Genomic DNA, 17,991 nt, shown 5'->3' with positions numbered 1-17,991 from the left:
CACAGCCGTTATTGTTTTTGTTTTGTTGACGAAGTGGAGGCGAGGAGCGTCGCCTAACATGGTAAAAACATTTTCAGGACATATTCTACTTTTCTATCGGGCGTGCAATGATTTCAGAGTGAAAAAATAAACAGTGTTCATTGTTTGCAGTAATTTCTTTGTTGTTGACAAAGAGTGAATATAATGAATTTGAGCAGTGAAGAAGGCCAGTCTTTCTGACAGGTTAGTGGAGCCGACAGACACACAGACAGATGAGCTTGTGCCCACGCCTCAGACAGCGTGAGCATGATGAGGAGAGGTGACAACAGAGAACTTGAATCAGGAAGAGCAGACAAACCATGAGAACGTTATTCATTTCCTGTACCTCAGTGACTTTCTGTGTCGGCAGATGGCTTCTTTCACAAGGCCAACATGAGGGTGAAACAGACATCCAATCAAATCTGGTTTCAAGTCAAAGCACTTTCAAAATAGCATATTGTTACAGTTGACAAAGAATTCTGAGCGAGCTACCATTATAATGATTGGCTGACTGTAAGACAAACTGAATGAAACCAAACCCCAGGCTGAGACCTATAGCTACAGTGCCAGTCCTTGGAGTGAATACATTTGGGAGGAAATATTTTCCAAAGTCTTGATTTGATTTTGTTTTTAGAGTAAACCAGGACTGAAAGTAAATTTAGCAACAATTCTGCAGGTCTTTTACAGATGTTTTGTTGAAAAGACCAATGCATGATGCAATATAAGTGGTGCGCACTCCTTCAAAATAATTGGGGGATGGCTGATGTGAGCTACGGGAGAGAATCTTTTCTCTGTCATAATAACCCACATGACTCACATAAACTCTCTGACCTGTTACAGTTGGGACCATTCATTTGACCAATAAAAACAGAAATATATAGACAGAACCAGTCAAAAGATTGGACACACCTACTCATTCAAGGTTTTTAATTTTTGTTTACTATTTTCTACATTGTAGAAAAGTAGTGAAGATATCTAAACTATGAAATAACACAAATGGAATCATGTAGTAACCAAAGAAGTGTTAAACAATTCAAAATATGTTTTAGATTTTAGATTCTTCAAAGTAGCCACCCATGGCCTTGATGACAGCTTTGCACACTCTTCGCATTCTCTCAGCCAGCTTCACCTAGAATGCTTTTCCAAAAGTCTTGAAGGAGACTTCTTGGCTGTTTTTCCTTCACTCTGCGGTCCAACTCATCAGAAACCATCTCAATTGGTTTGAGGTCGGGTGATTGTAGAGGCCAGGTCATCTGATGCAGCACTCCATCACTCTCCTTCTTGGTCAAATAGCCCTTACACAGCCTGCAGGTGTGTAGGGTCTTTGTCCCGTTGAAAAACAAATTATACTAAGTGCAAACAAGATGGGATGGCGTATTGCTGCATATGCTGTGGTAGCAATTCTTGTGTGCCTTGAATTCTAAATAAATCACTGACTGTGTCAACAGCAAACCACCCCACACCATGACACCTCTTCCTCCATGTTTCACATTGGGAACCACACATGCGGAGATCTTCTGTTCACCTACTCTACGTCTCACAAAGACACGGCATTTGGAAGCAAAAATCTCAAATTTGGACGCGTCACACCAAATGACAGCTTTCCAGCGGTCTAATGTCCATTGCTCATGTCTCTTGGCCCAAGCAAGTCTCCTTTTCTTATTGGTGTCCTTTAGTAGTGGTTTCTATGCAGCAATTCTACCATGAAGGCCTGATTCACGCAGTCTCCTCTGAACAGCTGAGATGTGAAGAGGCGACTTCGGGATGCTGGCCTTCTGGGCAGAGTTGCAAAGAAAAAGCCATATTTCAGACTAGCCAATAAAAAGAAAAGATTACGATGGGCAAAAGAACACAGACACCTAGAAGGCCAGCATCCCGGGGTCGTCTATTCACTGTTGACATAGAGACTGGTGTTTTGCAGGTACCATTTCATGAAGCTGCCAGTTGAGGACTTGTGAGGCGTCTGTTTCTCAAACTAGACACTCAAATGTACTTGTCCTCTTGCTCAGTTGTGCACCGGGGCCTCCCTCTCCTCTTTCTATTCTGGTTAGAGACAGTTTGAGCTGTTCTGTGAAGGGAGTAGTACACAGCGTTATATGAGATCTTCAGTTTCTTGGCAATTTCTCGCATGGAATAGCCTTTCTTTCTCAGAACAAGAATGGACTGACGAGTTTCAGAAGAAAGCCCTTTGTTTCTGGCCATTTTGAGCCTGTAATCGAACCCACAAATGCTGATGCTCCAGATACTCAACTATTCCCCTAGTATTTGATTGATTGATTCCAACAAGGATGAATCCATCAGTATTTTGAGCTCAACTGTGTGTTGTCCTGGTGCAGAAAAATGCCCCCCAAGGAGGCTTCACACCAATCAAATCACTGTACAGGCCCATGATTATGATGGCAATTCTGATTTAACCATACATTTATATATTGTGCCACTGGCCTGAAACGATTGAAGTTCAATATGTAGCCTAGTAGGCTCAGGTTAAGTAGCTAGCTAATTAAGTGTTTCGTTGTTACCCATGCGAAGAAGTCAGGCTAGCAAGCATTTTAGCTAGGTAGCATATGACAACAAAATCTAAAAGTGTATCACATGACAGCGCCAACGACAGTTTTGCCAACTTGAAAGAGAGGAGGATGGCATTGGCATTCAACTAGCCTACAAGTAGAGTAAGTCAACATGTTTTGTTTTACTTGCAAACACACACACACACACACACACACACACACACACACACACACACGCACGCACACAAATCAGTACCATGGACAGCCACATGATATTTAGCGACATTGATTGGACCAAATCGTTTTTGGTATCTTTAAGTTTATTTACAGCGTCTTAAAACTAACCATATATAGCCTTGATGATTTGATGATGATTAAACGTTTAAATATTCAAATTGAAATGGTGCTGGAATAGCAGAGGCAGTTGTCTTCTCCAGTGGCATGCGAAAGTATTCACCCCCCTTGGCATTTTTCCTATTTTATTGCCTTACAACCGGGAATTAAATTATATTTTTTGTGGGATTATATCATTTGATTTACACAACATGCCTACCACTTTGAGGGTGTACAATATTTGTTACTGTTAAACAAACAAGAAATAAGACAAAAAACTGAAAACTTGAGTGTGCATTACTATTCTCCCCCCCGAAGTCAATACTTTGTAGAGCCACCTTTTGCAGCAATTACAGCTGCACGTCTCTTGGGGTAGGTCTCTATAAACTTGGTACATCTAGCCACTGGGATGTTTGCCCATTCTTCAAGGCAAAACTCCAGCTCCTTAAAGTTGGATGGGTTTCACTGGTGTACAGCAATCTTTAAGTAATACCAGAGATTCTCAATTGGATTGAGGTCTGGGCTTTGACTAGGCCATTCCAAGACATTTAAATGTTTCCCCTTATTAAACCACTCAAGTGTTGCTTTAGCAGTCTGCTTAGGGTCATTGTCCTAATGGAAGGTGAAACTTCATCCCTGTCTCAAATCTCTGGAAGACTGAAACACGTTTCTCTCAAGAATTTCCCCGTATAGAGCGCCATCCATCATTCTTTCAATTCTGACCAGTTTCCCAAACCCTGCCGATAAAAAACATACCTACAGCATGATGCTGCCATCACCATGCTCCACTGTGGGAATGGTATTCTCGGGTGATGAGAGGTGTTGGGTTTTTGCCAGACATAGCATTTTCCTTGATGGCCAAAAAGCTCAATTTTAGTCTCATCTGACCAGAGTACATTCTTCCATATGTTTGGGAGTCTCTCACATGCCTTTTGACGAACACCAAACGTGTTTGCTTACTTTTTTCTTTAAGCAATGGCTTTTTTTCTGGCCACTCTTCCGTAAAGCTTTGCTCTGTGGAGTGTACGGCTTAAAATTGTCCTATGGACAGATACTCCAATCTCCGCTGTGGAGATCTGCAACTCCAACTCTTTGTTGCCTCTGATTAATGCCCTCCTTGTCTGGTCCGTGAGTTTTGGTGGGCGGCCCGTTCTTGGCAGATTTGTTTTGGTGCCATATTCTTTAAATGTTTTAATAATGGATTTGATGGTGCTCTGTGGGATGTTCAAAGTTTCGGATACTTGTTTATAAAACAACCCTGATCTGTACTTCTCCACAACTTTGTCCTTGACCTGTTTGCAGAGCTCCTTGGTCTTCATAGTGCTGCTTGCTTGGTGGTTCCCCTTACTTAGTGGTGTTGCAGACTCTGGGGCCTTTCATAACAGGTGTCTATATACTGAGATCATGTGACAGATCATGTGACACTTAGATTGCACACAAATGGACTTTCTTTAACTAATTATGTGACTTCTGAAGGTAATTGGTTGCACCAGATCTTATGTATGGGGCTTCATACTGTAGCAAAGGGGGTGAATACATGTGTGAATACACACACCACTTTTCTGTTTTACACTTTTTTGAATTTTTTTGAAACAAGTAATTTCTTCCATTTCACTTCACCAATTTGGACTATTTTGTGTAAGTCCATTAGATGAAATCCAAATAAAAATCCATTTAAATTACAGGTTGTAATGCAACAAAATAGGAAAAACGCCAAGGGGATGAATACGTTTGCAAGGCAATGTTAATCAGTAGTGTTTTAGTAAACTGTCGAAAACATGAACTTGTTTGACAATGCTCCAGGTGATATAACTGTTTGTATGCAATATTTACTTTGTGGACAGCATCGGACAGATGTTGCTCGCCGGTTTTGTGATTATTAAACAAACCTATGTGTAGTTGAATTTATTCCTCCACTGTGTGACTGTTGTCTTTTTGTTGTCACAGCCCTAATGTATATCACGGTGGTGTATGAACAAATGTGTTATAGAACAAACAACACAATTATCACAATATAGTTTGTAATATTGCTTTTTTACTAGCTTGGCTTGGCTTCATCAGTGACTTTACCCACTACTGGTTGGGACCCACATACATGGTGAGAAGATTAATGTGTTAGTAAGACATGGTCTCTGGGATAATATTAAATTATAAGTTGACACGATTTGACATGATGGAAAATACACTACATGAACAAAAGTATGTGGACACCTGCTCGTCGAACATCTCGTTCCAAAATCATGGGCATTAATATGGAGTTGGTCCCCCTTTTGCTGCTATAACAGCCTCCACTCTTCTGTTGGAACATTGCTGCAGGGACTTGCTTCCATTCAGCCACAAGAGCATTAGTGAGGTCGGGAACTGATGTTGGGGGATTGGGCCTTGCTCGCAGTCTGCATTCCAATTCATCCCAAAGATTTTCGATGGGTTTGAGGTCAAGGCTTTGTGCAGGCCAGTCAAGTTCTTCCACACTAATCTCAACAAACCATTTCTGTATGGACCTCGCTTTGTGCACAGGGGCATTGTCATGCTAAAACAGCAAAGGGCCTTCCCCAAACTGTGGCCAAAATGTTGGAAGCACAGAATCGTCTAGAATGTCATTCATTGTATGTTATAGCATCAAGATTTCCCTTCACTGGAACTAAGTGGCCAAACAGCCCCATACCATTGTTCCTCAACCACCAAACTTTACAGTTGGCACTATGCATTTGTACAGATCGCGTTCTCCTGGCATCTACCAAACCCAGATTCGTCTATCGGATTGCCAGATGGTGAAGCGTGATTCACCACTCGAGAGAACACGTTTCCACTGCTCCAGAGTCCAATGGCGGCAAACTTTACTCCACTCCAGCCAATGTTTGGCATTGGACATGGTGATTTTAGGTTTGTGTGCGGCTGCTCGGCCATGGAACCCCATTTCATGAAGCTCCTGATGAACAATTATTATGCTGACATTGCTTCCAGAGGCAGTTTGGAACTCGGTAGTGAAGACAACTGAGGACAGACGATTTTCAGCACTATGTTTTTCCCGTTCTGTGAGCTTGTGTGGCCTACCACTTCATGGATGAGCCATTGTTGCCCCTAGACATTTCCACTTCACAATAACAGCACTAACAGTTGACCGGGGCAGCTCTAACAGGGCAGAAATTTTACGAACTAACTTGTTGGAAAGGTGGCATCCTATGACGGTGCAAAGGTGAACGTCACTGAGCTCTTCAGTAAGGCTGTTCTACTGCCAATGGAAACTGCAATGCTGTGTGCTCAAATGTATACACCTGTCAGCAACGGGTGTGGCTGAAATAGCCGAATCAACTCATTTGAAGGCGTGTCCATATACTTTCGTATGTGTAGTGTATCTATTTTTGCTGTCTCTGCTGCCAGTTGATAATCAGAAACTCCATCACAACTCACCTACTGCAAATATTCTGTCATACTCCTATAATGTGATTCAGAGGACTCCAGCTGTGACTGTGAAGTTGTGGGGTCGTGTTTACATCATAGACGTGATGGGTGCATCCTACAGACACACACACACACACACACACACACATGCAAACACAAAAACACACCACAGGAGGTTGCTGGCCCCTGAATTGGGAGAACGGGCTTGTGATAATGAGTGGAGCGGATTCAGTGGAATGGTATCAAATATATCAAACACATAGTGTTTGATGCCATTCCATATACTCCATTCCGGACATTATTTTGAGCCGTTCTCCCCTCAGCAGCCTCCTGTGGCACACACAGACACACGTGCACACACACACACACACACACACACACACACACACACACACACACACACACACACACACACACACACACACACACACACACACACACACACACACACACACACACACACACACACACACTCCATGACAGCCAGGTAAGCAGATGATTGGAGAACACATACAGAGGTATAGAAACACCAGGAGACAAACAATTGCATTCACACACAGCAACTACTGTATAAACTGAGTGTTTCAAGTGTGCACTATTTCCCTGGGATTTACTGAGATCACTGATAGATATGAAATAGCCAGTGTTTCACTGATGTTTCACCATCAGTCTCCCAAGGGTCGAGAGTGAGGAGGGAGAGGCGAGGACATGTATGCACGTTGGACTCCATGCCTCGAGAAGGGAGATGGCTAACCAAGCACAAACAAACAAAGCCTAATGTGAAAAGACAGCATCTGAAATTGTGCATAAGCCAGTAGGGGCTGCATAGCCTAGCCAGGCGTGTGTTCATTCTGCTACAGGCATGAGTCGCCCCTCACCAGCAACGCTACACACACACACACACACACACACTCACACACACACACACACACACACAAGCTTCAAAAGTGATGAAAGTCTGATATCAACAATTGTATTACTGATTATTGTCATATGAAACTATCAACAAAATTTGATGAAAGAATCTACCTCCTCTGCATACCAATTTGCAGCATTGTCACCCATGATAATCTAATCTTCCCCAATATCATATTGCTCTCATAACCCTGTATCATGCCATAAATTATGACAGACTTGATGGCCTAAAACACAAACACCCACACGAACGCATATACAGAAACACACATACCTGCACCAAAAGAGCACTTACATCCAACACCACACTCGCTCATTAACATTTCCTCTCCTTCCATCTTCAAAAGCAGAGAGCTGCTGACTGCCATGCCAGTATATACTGTAATATCACGCTCATTACCAGGGACAACACATCAAAGCAGATGGGAGAGCATGATTAGCTGGCTCAGACTGGTGATGTGTCACAGCCATTCAGCCACACATCTACAGAAAAAAAACACCATGGTGATGGTGTCTAATTAAAGATATGATATGTCATGATAGGGTATAGATAATTTGCATTTGCTGCCATTTCTGGCCAAGCTTTCACAGCTAATGGATAATAGAGTACCTCAAAACACCGCCAACTACTGACTAGACATATCAACAAAGAGATGAGCCGTAGTATCATTAAATGATCCATTTTTAGATGTTGTAGTAGTGTACATCATATCAGCTAGCATCAACCTATGTTTGTAAGTGATCAGTCATATTTAGCCATTCTCTCTGGTGGTGGAGAATCACTTTAAATCTAATTAGATAATATAAATGATTTTAATTGAGCTCAGAAATGAATCTAACATATGAGTGAGCTCCAAAAGACCTGGGACAGTGACACTTTTTAGGTGTTTTGGCTCTGTACTCCCAACACTTTGGATTTGAAATGATACAACACAATACAAAATGACACAACATGATTTAAAGTGCAGACTGTCAGGATTCATTTGAGGGTATTTTCATCCATATCGGGTTTAGAAGTGACAGCACTCTTTGTACATTGTCCCCCATTTTAGGGGACCAAAAAAATTGGGACAAATTCACTTATGTGAATTAAAGTTGTAAAAAGTGAAGTATTTGGTCCCACATCATGCAGTGACTACATTAAGCTTGTGACTACAAATTTGTTGGATGCATTTGCTGTTTGTTTTGGTTGTGTTTAAGATTATTTTGTCCCCAATAGAAATAAATATGAAATAATGTATTGTGGCATTTTGGAGTTACTTTTATTTTAAATAATATAATATGTTTAGAAACACTTCTACAATAAGGTGGATTTACCATGATTATGGATAATTCTGAATGAATCGTGAATAATTATGTGTGAGAAAGTCATAGATGCATAAATAGCATAACAAAAATGCTAGCCTCCACTGTTATTGTAATGGTGAGAGGTTAGCATGTATTGGGGGTATGATATGTGTGTGTCTAGTGCTGGAGTACAGAGCCAAAACAACAACAAAAATGTGTTACTGTCCCAATAACTTTGGAGCTCACTATGACTTAGAATTTTTAGTTGGCCCAAACTTAGCTCCAACATGAGAAAAGGTAGGCAACATCTTAAAATGATGTGTTGCTCAAATGGTCTCATATGTTCATTCAACTAGAAATTGTTATTTGGGCATCTTACCTGAAAAAATGCTGTGGAACTAGTTACACACGCAGTGCTTTGAACACACAAAGTTTTCAACTTATATTCAGAGTTTTAAACAAAAGGTTACATTGTGCATGTTCATTTATACTCATCTGGAATTTGATATCAAAATCTCTTGGTTCACAGCATTCCAATCTTCCTGCAACGCCACCATGTCTGTGTCAATAACTGATTTCACCTGTGTTCCTACACAGGTGAATATCAGCTCTGTTAAAAGTACACTCAAGAAAGGCTATTTTATTCATCATATTGATTAAGGAGTCAAATTAAAACAGAGTATTATGCCCCATGGACAACTATCTAGAAAAAACTCAAATGTATTAAATAAGTAAATCAAATCAAGGATGAGAGAACAGTCAGATGAACTGATAATTGACACAATGCTGTGAATCAAGCGGTCGTGAGTTCAAATCCCAGATGACGACATGTTGAATAATAATTCATATTTAAATGAACGTGCACGATGTGTGTCAAATATGTAAGCAGAAAATATTGCATGTTAAAAGCACTGATTGTGTGTGCAACCAGTTGGACAGCTGTTTTTAGTTAAGATGCCCAAATAATTATTTATAGTTGAATGAACATATAGTTTGTTACAAGTTGAGGAAACACATAATTTTAAATTGACAGAATTTTTGCCAAAGTTCTCTCAAGTTTGGAGCTCAGTTTGGGCCAGCAAAACATTTTTGTTCAGGTAACACAAAAAAGACTGTGTAACCCGTTACTTAATAATAATTAGTTGAAACAACTAGATATCCATCCCAACTCATAGTACATTTCAATTCTCAATAAATACAAAATAATCCCTCCATTGATTGAGACGTGACTATATCTGTCGGTGTCTGTTCTACTCAGTGTTTACCAGATGCACAAGTCCCCCCGCTGATTCCCCTCCCCAGACCATTGTGAAGAGGACGTCAGGGGGTTCCACAGTAGATACAGCATCTGCCAAAGCCATCTGGATCTTCCCTGTCACTGTCATTGACGTGAATTAGTACAATCACCTGTTGTCCACTCCAGCAGCATTGCAACATGAACCATCCTGTCTTGTCTTATGGAGAAATAATTCAGTACAGCTGCACAGTGACCTCTATATTGCATCCTCTTGTATTATTCATTAGCATTCAACATTTAGAAGAAATAGTAGCTACACTTTGATACCCCCTCATATAACCACATGTGGTAGGAATTCAAACCCATGCTTACAGGTCATGGGATGTTATCAGATATCTTTCTAGGTTGTGGGCTGTAAATAGTGCATGTGTGCCTAAGGAGCCAGCGTAGCATCTGTGCAATGACCATACAAATGTGGATGGGGACCAACTGTGCATTAGTAATTGGAAAAGCAGTATTTAAAAAAATGGAAGCATCAAGCTTCACTGTATGGCATACAAATGATGACAATGATCCTTTGTAGATAGTCGCACAGTGTTTGTCCACACAATTAATATAATACAACTTTATTGTCCATTGGTTAGAAGAGAAATGTGCCTTCTACCTTTCCCAAACCCCCAGATATACAGTTGAAGTCGGAAGTTTACATAAGCTTAGGTTGGAGTCATTAAAACTCGTTTTCCAACCACTCCACAAATTTCTTGTTAACAAACTATAGTTTTGGCAAGTCGGATAGGACATCTACATAGTGCATGACACAAGTCATTTTTCCAACAATTGTTTACAGACAGATTATTTCACTTATAATTCACTGTATCACAATTCCAGTGGGTCAGAAGTTAACATACATTATGTTGACTGTGCCTTTAAATAGCTTGGAAAATTCCAGAATATGATGTCATGGCTTTAGAAGCTTCTGATAGGCTAATTGACATAATTTGAGTCAATTGGAGGTGTATCTGTGGATGTATTTCAAGGCCTACCTTCAAACTCAGTGTCTCTTTGCTTGACATCATGGGAAAATCAAACGAAATCAGCCAAGACCACAGAAAAAAAATTGCAGGCCACCACAAGTTTAGTTCATCCTTGGGAGCAATTTCCAAACGCCTGAAGGTACCACGTTCATCTGTACTAACAATAGTACGCAAGTATAAGAAGCCACTGCTCCAAAACAGCCATAAAAAAAGCAAGACTACAGTTTGCAACTGCACATGGGGACAAAGACTGTACAAAAATAGAACTGTTTGGCCATAATGACCATAGTTATGTTTGGAGGAAAAAGGGGAGAGGCTTGCAAGCCAAAGAACACCATCCCAACTGTGAAACACAGGGGTGGCAGCATCATGTTGTGGGGGTGCTTTGCTGCAGGAGGGACTGGTGCACTTCACAAAACAGATGGCATCATGAGGTAGGAAAGTATGTGGATATATTTAAGCAACATCTCAAGACATCAGTTAAAGCTTGGACGCAAGTGTGTCTTCCAAATGGACAATGACCCCAAGCATACTTCCAAAGTTGTGGCAAAATAGCTTAAGGACAACAAAGTCAAGGTATTGGAGTGGCCATCACTAAGCCCTGACCTCAATTCTATAGAACATTTGTGGGCAGAACTGAAAAAGCGTGTGCGAGCAAGGAGGCCTACAAACCTGACTCAGTTACACCAGCTCTGTCAGGAGGAATTGGCCAAAATTCACCCAACTTATTGTTGGAACCTTGTTGAAGACTACCCGAAACATTTGACCCAAGTTAAACAATTTAAAGGCAATGCTACCAAATACTAATTGAGTGTATGTAACCTTCTGACCCACAGGGAATGTGATGAAATAAATAAAAGCTGAAATAAATTATTATCTTTACTATTATTCTGACATTTCACATTCTTAAAATAGTGGTGATCCTAACTGACCTAAGACAGGGAATTTTTATGAGGATTAAATGTCAGGAATTGTGAAAACTGAGTTGAAATGTATTTGGCTAAGGTGTATGTAAACTTCCTACTTCAACTGGATATGTATATATATATATATATATATATATATATATATATATATATATATATATATATATATATATATATATATATATATATATATATAAAGTACTAGTCAAAAGTTTGGACACCTACTCATTCAAGGATTTTGCTTTATTTTTACTTTTTTCTATATTATATATATATCTATATATATAATAATATTGAAGACATCTAAACAACTAAATAACACATTTTGAATCATGTAGTAACCAAAAAAGTGTTAAACAAATCAAAACATATTTTATATTTTAGACGTCAAAGTAGACACACTTTGCCTTGATGACAGCTTTGCACACTCTTGGCATACTGTCAACGAGCTTCACCTAGAATGCTTTTCCAACAGTCTTGAAGGAGTTCCCACATATGCTGAGCACTTGTTGGTTTCTTTTCCTTCACTCTGCAGTCCAATTTATCCCAAACCATCTCAGTTGGTTTGAGGTCGGGTCATTGTGTAGGCCAGGTCATCTGATGCAGCACTCCATCACTCTCCTTCTTGGTCAAATAGCCCTTACACAGCCTGGAGGTGTGTTGGGTCATTGTCCTGTTGAAAAACAAATGATAGTCCCAATAATTGTAAACCAGATGGGATGGCGTATCGCTGCATAATGCTGTGGTCTCCATGCTGGTTAAGTGTGCCTTGAATTCTAAATAAATCATTGACAGTATCACCAGCAAAGCATCCCCACACCATCACACCTCCTCCTCCATGCTTCACGGTGGGAACCACACATACGGAGATCATCCGTTCACCTACTCTGCGTCTCACAAAGACACGGCTGTTGGAACCATAAATCTCAAATTTGGACTCATCACACCAAAGGACAGATTTCCACCGGTCTAATGTCCATTGTCCATGTTTCTTGGCCCAAGCAAGTCTCTTCTTCTTATGGACCATGAAGGCCTGATTCGCGTAGTCTCCTCTGAACAGTTTATGTTGAGATGTGTCTATTACTTGAACTCTGTGAAGCATTTATTTGGGCTGCAATGTCCAAGGCTGGTAACTCTAATGAACTTATCCTCTGCAGCAGAGGAAACTCTGGGTCTTCCTTTCCTGTGGCGGTCCTCATGAGAGCCAGTTTCATCATACCTCTTGATGGCAACTGCACTTGAAGAAACTTTTGTTCATACTTTTGCTCAAGGACACAATGGCAGGAGATGGTGCATGGGATCAGAGACCAGCAGCCTTATAGCTATCAGTTCAGTTTCATTCCCATTTTTGCGTTGCCTGGCATGGGGGCTTGAATCAGCAACGTTCTGGCTGTGTCTTCTGCCTTTCTCAACACCCCCAGATATATGGAATTTACATCATATGGAGATAACACAAAGATCAATATGTTGCACGTTCATCAAATTGTAGGTGTCAGTGACACAAGTCGACACTTAACGCATGATGTTCTATTTTTAAATAAATCTATTTTTGGTAGCTTTGGGGAGGCGATCAAGTGTGCAGCATGTGAGTGTAGGTGAGGGGTGATATATATAGAACAAAAGCATCCCCGGAGACAGACCATAGGAGAGACTGCTCTGCGTGTTTGCAAAGCTGTCCATCAGTGCACTGCGCGATTGCACAATGAGGTATCATTGCAATGGCAAGGAAGAAATACTTGGAAACTAACTGCAGCCAGACGTGCAGGGGTGTCTCTATTTGTTTATCACCCGTCCCCGGAGACATTGGTTCAGTCCGTATCACATAACATCCATAATACTTGGATGCCCTTCCTTGCGACTCCACATAGTGAGCCGGCTGTATCGTTACATGGAGACACGAAAAGGACAACGAATTATAATTGTGACACAGTGTCGAATGTTTGTATTTGGACCTCTTAGTTCCAGCACAATGCTATCTTTAATTTATTTCCGAAGCTGGACGGTGGATTCAATTGTCAAAAGTCCGTATTTTTGAGCGGGACGCACGCACCATGCACATAGCGGACATAGCTGTCTTTCTGTTTGTAGTAGTGATCATCGTTGTCTCGTTGCTGTCCAACGTGGTGGTGGTAATCTGCTTTCTGTACAACCCGGAGATTCGAAAGCAGGTTCCCGGGTTGTTTATCCTCAACCTTACCTTCTGCAACCTCTTTCTTACCGTTTCTACCATGCCTCTAACTCTGGTCGGACTTATCAACAAAGGAAACCCTGGAAGCAGCGGGTTCTGTCAAACTGTGGGTTTCCTGGACACTTTCCTCACCACGAACTCAATGCTCAGTATGGGGGCTTTGAGCATCGATAGATGGGTGGCGGTGGTTTTTCCGCTAAGCTACCACTCCAGAATACGACACCGGGACGCAGTGATAGCTCTGGCATACACGTGGTTCCACTCGCTCTCCTTCTCCACGGTGGCCACCTGCCTCTCCTGGGTTGGGTACCATCACCTTTACGCATCCTGTACGCTCTGCAATGCGAGAGCAAGTGACACTAAGACGCAGTTCATCATCTACACTGTGGTTTTACACTCGCTCACTTTTCTCATGACCTTGATTGTGTTGTGTGTAACGTACCTGAAAGTGCTGAAAGTTGCGCGTTTTCACTGTAAACGCATCGACGTGATCACTATGCAGACCGTATTGCTGCTTGTGGATATTCACCCGAGGTAAGATGTTTAGCCTACTGTTGAGGTGTCCTTGTCTGATTAATTTACTTGTTTCATTTACTTTTTTCAAGGTTAGCCCATGTTTACAATTGTTTTGGTATTGCCCATGTGTAGCTTGTTTTCGGGTCGCAGGTTCAGGAATGGTTGAAGAATTGCAACATTTACATAGAGACAACTCTGCAAATAGCACTACAGGGTGATTTGAAAAATCATAGTAAATCAAAAATCGATCAAACAAAAAAAGATAATGTAAAATTGTATTGTTGTCCATTAGTTTACTTCAATTAATGGTGGGGTGGTAAGGTGAAAATATACAGTATATTTACAAAATAATATATATGAGGGATTAGAAATTATGAACACAATTACATTGATAGAAGCCATGGTCTATCTGTATTATTAAAGCTAATCTATCCCCTAAAAAATTAGCCCACAAATTGTGATTGCACAATGCGACTTCAGTGGCATTATGATTGATTTCAGCACCACAGATTTGGTCCAATGTTCCGGTCTCAGATCTCAGGCCTCTTTATCAAAACTAAAATGACACAAATATATTCCAACCCCAAAACATGTGATTTATATTCATGAGTTGAATAGCCCAGACATGCATTATTGGCAGTTAGTTAACCAATTGTCATTAAATTTGCCTTGCATTTAGATATTTTGTCATAGGCAATACTATGGTCATGCCAACATTACAGTAACCTACATACAGAAAAGCAAAAATCATTCCGCATTTTAACAATAGTTTTAATCAAATGTAATACATCAAAACCATTCTTTGAGATTAGATATTAGATCAGTTTAGGCCTACTCTGCCCAGTTTACCTCAAACGTTCAAAGAGCTGTTCAGTGAGAGGGATGAGAAAGATGTGAGGAGAGATATGATTGAATCACCCTGAAGCATTTTCTCTCTACATCATAGATGTTAGGATAATAGCGTGTGTAATTATTTCTGGATATAGTTAAGATCCATGTTATGAATGGTTTACTGTATTTGATGTTCCCTTTTCAATCACCTCCATATTACATAGCTAAAATAAATAAATTAGCCTCAAATCAGTCAATTAATGTGCACTCACTGTCAACGTTACTTTATTTTATGTTATCTTTCCTTCATCTTTCTAAGATATGCTGAGGTCAACACCATGTTATTACCAGTCTATTAAAGAATAATTATGGACCTGGAATTGGACTTGATTTACATAATGGATGTGTTACTGTTCATATATCTTGAACAATCCATTGGCATTGACCTGGGGATGAGCTCTGATACTGTCCATAGAAGCATGCTGTTTTCTCCATCAACGTTCATCCCACTCGAGAGGCCATGTTTAAACTTATGCTCCTATACGTCCCTTGGGGTGATAATGGTCCCCTCTGTCCTTTGGCAGTGTGCGCCAGCGATGCCTGGATGAGCAGAGACAGCGGAGGCAGAGAGCCACCAAGAAGATCAGCACATTCATTGGAACGTTTGTGGTGTGCTTTGCCCCCTACGTCATTACGAGGTGAGCAGAGGTTCAGATCTATCCTCAACACCACTGTGCATGTGTGGTAATGTTACATTGTGAGATTGGCTGCTGCAATGACGTCAATTCCCCATCTGAGACCAATGAAAGTTGTCTACTGCCTGAACAAATGACTTGTGCTTTGTCAAATTTGCAATGAGGACAACTGCTTTGTGCTAATGAATTTCAATTCAGACTGGAGTCGGCCATAGTCAATTTCTACAACCTCATCTTATTATGTTAAATTGATCCGGTGTCTAAATCACTAATCAATCAGCTTGAGGGTGATTTTGTTGCGGCCATAGAAGGAAAGGTTCATAGATGCATGTTTATCTTTTTCATGAGGTATAGGATGAAACCCAGGGAAGGGAGAAAGAATATAAGAGAAAGAGAATCCACGAGAGAATTACCATGAATGGACGTGTGATTATGAGTAAGTCGGAGACCATGAGGATTCTTCTCATTAAACCTGCATTCAACCAGCTCCAACTCTTCAGATGCGGATACAAAATAACCGTGAAGAAGAAGACCACATCAGTGGGTATAATGATAGTGAGATCCCCATTGTGAGTTTGATAGCTGCTGTGAATCACACGACCAGTGATCTCACCTAAACATTCTGAGTATAAGCCTTGACTTTGTGTACCACCACTATACAGCGTGGTGAGCACAATGAGCCAAACAAGAGCAACTCCACATCCCCCAACATTCACTATCGAATCAGAGCCATGACATTTTCAAGCGAAATGTCAACATTTTTGAAAGCTTATCAATAAAGTTTTTTTACATCTGTGTTGTTTTTTCACTGTACGCTGGCCTATGAAACATGACTTGTCTCATAGACCAGCACTGTAAGCTAAACACTGTTAATAATATAACTTATTCTGTGTGTCTGTCATGGCAGAATTGTGGAGCTCTCCACCCCAGGACACATAAGCCCTCATTGGGGTGTGCTGTCCAAGTGTTTGGCCTACAGCAAGGCAGCCTGCGACCCTTTTGTCTACTCACTGCTCCGGAACCAGTACAGGAAGACATGCAGTGACCTGGCCAACAAGATCCTGAAGAGGAGCTCCTTTAACTCCTCCGTCCGCAGTGTGGAGAATGGCAGGGCTACCGATACCAACAACACCAAACCCACCCAGTGAAGGGCCTTGCTATTGCCTGACTATGGCAAGATGGAAACATTGAGGTACCTACATACTGTACCTAAGTACTGAGTCATGGTTGGAGAGTGGAGAGGGTTGAACAGACCTTAGAAGAGATTGCTGCTACGTATCGATTTCGTACTTTTGCAATGTTGAGTGTGGTTAAGTGTTGCTCTGTTGTCTCATGGTGTGACATGAGTGAGAAAATGTGACAAGTCATTAAATGGGAAGATATGACAGAGAGTCATGTGGGTCATGAATTACTGTTGCTAAGCCAGTGAGTCACTTGTAGTTCATTTAAGTATGTTAATTAGTGTAAAATGTTTTCATTCCAACTGAGTGGTTTTGACAGAGTGATGTCAAGTTGTACCACATATGACTTTAGATAAGACAAGTTAGATTTTGACGTATGTTGTTAGTCTAGTAACACCACCAGGATTCACTATTCCTGATGGTTTTTATTGTAACATTTCATTACAACCCGCCCTCATATGTTATAACATTGTTTAGTTGATTGCAGTGCCTGACTCAAATGTTCTATTGCTTGAGTTCCTGCACCTCTTATAGAATATACAGAATATTAGCTCAAAAGTAGTGTGGAGTGCCTGCACCATATAAACAGTACCGGAACCCCAAATGAGTACCAGCACCTATTTATGTCCAAGTCAAGAACTGGTTGATTAGTCATAACTTGTTTAGAAGATATTGCCACCTGTTTGAAGTCTGAGCCCAATTAGTTGGTGTGCACAGTAGCATGCCCTAATTATGACTCAGCTAGCTAAGATGATGTAGCTGCAGGCCAAAAGCCTAGGGGAGAGTGCCCTTACAAAAAAAAACACATAAAAGAAAAAAATCACATGAAAATAACATGAAAAACACATGGTTTTTGGACATCTGTGAAGATTTGCATGTTAATTTTTCACATAAAAAATATCCCCAAATATGCATTTTATT

At 40.8% G+C, this 17,991-nt stretch overlaps 1 protein-coding gene across 1 annotated transcript; it reads left to right on the top strand.

Annotated features, from left to right (window-relative positions):
* Positions 1 to 13,521: 13,521 nt before the first annotated feature.
* Positions 13,522 to 17,438, top strand: LOC110502501 (G-protein coupled receptor 26-like). The gene is made up of 3 exons (XM_021580558.2): positions 13,522 to 14,381; positions 15,779 to 15,892; positions 16,797 to 17,438. Exons 1-3 carry the CDS (start codon positions 13,711 to 13,713, stop codon positions 17,035 to 17,037), a joined length of 1,026 nt encoding a protein of 341 aa, XP_021436233.2. The 5' UTR covers positions 13,522 to 13,710; the 3' UTR covers positions 17,038 to 17,438.
* Positions 17,439 to 17,991: the final 553 nt, after the last annotated feature.

The sequence above is a fragment of the Oncorhynchus mykiss genome, chromosome 23, assembly GCF_013265735.2.
Source record: "Oncorhynchus mykiss isolate Arlee chromosome 23, USDA_OmykA_1.1, whole genome shotgun sequence".
Classification (NCBI taxonomy): Eukaryota; Metazoa; Chordata; class Actinopteri; order Salmoniformes; family Salmonidae; genus Oncorhynchus; species Oncorhynchus mykiss.
The sequence above is the reverse complement of the archived record's forward strand: the minus strand, read 5'-3'. Positions and strand labels throughout refer to the sequence as shown.